Source organism: Pelodiscus sinensis, chromosome 1, assembly GCF_049634645.1.
Source record: "Pelodiscus sinensis isolate JC-2024 chromosome 1, ASM4963464v1, whole genome shotgun sequence".
NCBI classification, from domain to species: Eukaryota; Metazoa; Chordata; order Testudines; family Trionychidae; genus Pelodiscus; species Pelodiscus sinensis.
In genome coordinates this window covers 329,628,771-329,631,990 of record NC_134711.1, presented here as the reverse complement: position 1 = coordinate 329,631,990, position 3,220 = coordinate 329,628,771, and the positions used below count along the sequence as shown (strand labels likewise).

General features: G+C 44.4%; 1 protein-coding gene across 1 annotated transcript; it reads left to right on the top strand.

The window, feature by feature from the left end:
* The first annotated feature begins 1,861 nt into the window (after positions 1-1,861).
* Positions 1,862-2,809, top strand: LOC142829694 (olfactory receptor 52M1-like). Its single transcript, XM_075930946.1, has one exon. It carries the CDS (start codon positions 1,862-1,864, stop codon positions 2,807-2,809), a length of 948 nt encoding a protein of 315 aa, XP_075787061.1.
* Positions 2,810-3,220: the final 411 nt, after the last annotated feature.

The window sequence follows — 3,220 nt, the reverse complement described above, 5'->3', positions numbered from 1 at the left end:
TGATGGGAGAATCCTTGCTGTTGGTGTTAGCAGTGTCTACCCTGATGTTCTACACCAGAAACCATTACAGCCTTTTAAGTCTCGTCAAGCCCTCAAGAAGATCTTCCAGAAAAGCATCCAGTCTGGATTGTCAGTCCGGTTTACGTGTACTGATTGAAAATGAAAACTATGCAATATCAGTAGAGCATATTCCCCAATACTAAAACAAATGCCTCAGAGCAATCCAAGCATATTGCATCTGGGCATGTCCCTTGCTGAACCGAATATTCTACTGTAGATACGGTTTAACGTTCTCCTTGAAGTATTTTCTAGTTTCTCAGCACTCATCCCCTAACATGAGATGGGTACCTTAAACTGCTTCTCTCTAAATGCAGAACAAAATTATATATTGAAAGCATATTTTCAACTACCTCTAGAAGTTTCTTTTCTCCCCATCATAACTGGTGTACAAAATTTCTGTTGTTCTTACTATATTTAATAACCTCCTTTTTGTGATATATAGCTCTGCTAGACAGTGATTCCCCCGCCCCCAATCTCAGTAGCTAATGAACTCCTCTTGCAAATTCACAATTTTCATTCCCATTTTTCTGTCCACTTTTTCTGCTCAATCCGTTTTTCTCCTCAGTTTTGGGGAAATAGTACTTTTGAAGCACCGAGTATACATCTACCCAGCAGCATTATTTCAGAATAACTGACCTTATTCCAAAATAACAAACAGCGCGTCTACACTACAAGCCTTTATTTTGAAATAACATCGAGCTTGAGGATTTCTTTCTCCGACTCATGGTAACACTCATTTCATGAGGAGTAAGGGACGTCAAAAGGAGAGTGATCTTCCTTCAACTTCCTGCTGTGTAGACAGCACCAAAAGCTAAATTAAGCTATTTTGACTTTAGCTACACAATTGATGTAGCTGAAGTTGTGTAGCTTAATTAGAATTTTGCCCTGCTGTGTAGACATACCCTAAGGCTGTGTCTAGACTGGCCACTTTTTCCGGAAAAGCACTTGCTTTTCCGCAAAAACTTGCCAGCTGTCTACACTGGCCGCTTGAATTTCCGCAAAACCACTGATGATCTCATGTAAGATTGTCAGTGTTTTTGCGGAAATACTATGCTGCTCCCGTTCGGGCAAAAGTCTTTTTCTGAAAAACTTTTGCGCAAAAGGGCCAGTGTAGACAGCAGAGATTTGTTTTCCACAAAAAAGCCCCGATCACGAAAATAGAGATTGGTTTTGGTTTTTTTTGCGGAAAAGTGCATCTAGATTGGCCACGGACGCTTTTCCGCAAAAAGTGCTTTTGCGGAAAAGCGTCCTGTCAATCTAGACGCGCTTTTCCGAAAATGGTTTTAACGGAAAATGTTCTCTCTTTGTCCATTTGAATGTAGTAAAGCCCATTCTTTATTTTCCTCTACTCTGTCATATTCATCTCATAGTTTTCCTGGGGGAGGGATAGCTCAGCAGTTTGAGCATTGGCCTGCTAAACCCAAGGTTGTGAGTTCAATCCTCGTGGAGACCATTTAGGGATTTGGGGCAAAAATTTGTCAGGCATGGTACTTGGTTCTGCTGTGAAGGCAGGGGACTGGACTCAATGACTTTTCAAGGTCCCTTCTCATTCTAGGAGATAGGCAGTCTCCATTAACTTAAAATTTATCAATTTTTCTCACCTATATGTCTTACAGAGCCTGAGAGAACAGAACTGAGCGTATAATGACAGCAAGTGATTCTCCATCCTTTTCCGTAAGCCTCAACATTGTCTTTGTTTTGGCCGCTCATGCGAATGAGCAGGTGTTTCCATTCAGCCGCTGGCAATGATGCTCAGGGCTTTCCCCTGAGGTGTGTTCCAGTTGGGATATTTCCCTGGAACATGTCAGATTCCAACATAACTGACTTTATCAATCTTTCCACATTCATCCTGCTGGGCATTCCCGGCCTGGAGGAGGCCCATGTCTGGCTCTCCATCCCCTTCTGCACCATGTACATCATAGCCATCTTGGGGAACTTCACCATCCTGTTCATTGTGAAGAGGGAGCTGAGCCTCCATGTACCCATGTACTATTTCCTCTGCATGCTGGCTGCCACCGACTTGGTCCTGTCTACATCCATCATGCCCAAAACGCTGAGCATCTTCTGGTTCAATTCCAGGGAGATTGGTTTCAATGCCTGCTTCACCCAGCTGTTCTTCCTTCACTGCTTCACAGTGGTGGAGTCTGGGATATTTGTGGCCATGGCATTGGATCGCTACGTGGCCATTTGTGATCCTCTGAGACATTCCACCATCTTGACAAACCGCATGGTGGCCAAGATCGGCCTGGCCGTGGTGCTGCGTGGTGTCATGCTTGTCTTGCCCTGTCCCCTCCTGGCGAGGCAGTGGCCATATTGCAGAACCAACATCATCGCCCACTCGTACTGCAAGAACATAGCTGTGGTGAGCTTGGCCTGTGCCGACAGCCGTGTCAGCAATTACTACTGCCTGTCTGTGATACTCTTTGTGGTCTCCTTGGATATGTTCTTTATCACAGTGTCCTATATCCAGATCCTTAGGGCCATTTTCAGCCTCCCCACAAAGGACGCCCGCCTCAAGACCTTTGGGACTTGCAGCACTCACCTCTTTGCCATCTTAGCTTTTTATATCCCCGATGTCTTATCCTCCATCATGCACCGGTTGCATGACAATGTGCCACAACATGTCCCCATTCTCATTTCAAATGTGCACCTTGTGGTGCCCCCCATGCTGCACCCTATCATCTATGGGGTGAGGGCAAAGGAAATCCGGGGAAGGTTGCTCAGGTCCTTTATGCATAAAAGAAATTAAAGTTCTCTTTTTGTGGATTCACTCTAAGACTAAACTCCATGCAGAGCTCATAGGTGATATGGTGCTTCAGAACATATTGAGTTGCCACCTTTCCTATTGCTTATAATGGGACCCCTAAGGCACCATCCTTTACCACATGTCTTCCAAAAATATTTATCCCTACTCTATCTCTTCTGCCCAAGACCTTCCTGTCATTCTCTCCTCTCTTCCCCTCCCCTTCTCACTCATTGGATCATCGCTATGCCCCCACAAGCCCCTTGGCTGCAAGTAAATTATTCCAGGTTTTAAATGGTGTTGGTGGGGAGTTTAATCATGTTATCAGCATCTGCTTAGGCTCTTGAAAGCTTTAGGTTTTTGGTAGATAACTTAGCAATTAGCTGAGAAGAGCATTGTATCTAATTCCTATATAAA

Coding starts and splice junctions, on each gene's coding strand:
- LOC142829694 (XM_075930946.1), top strand. CDS start 1,862: ATGTCAGATTCCAACATAACTGACTTTATCAATCTTTCCACATTCATC.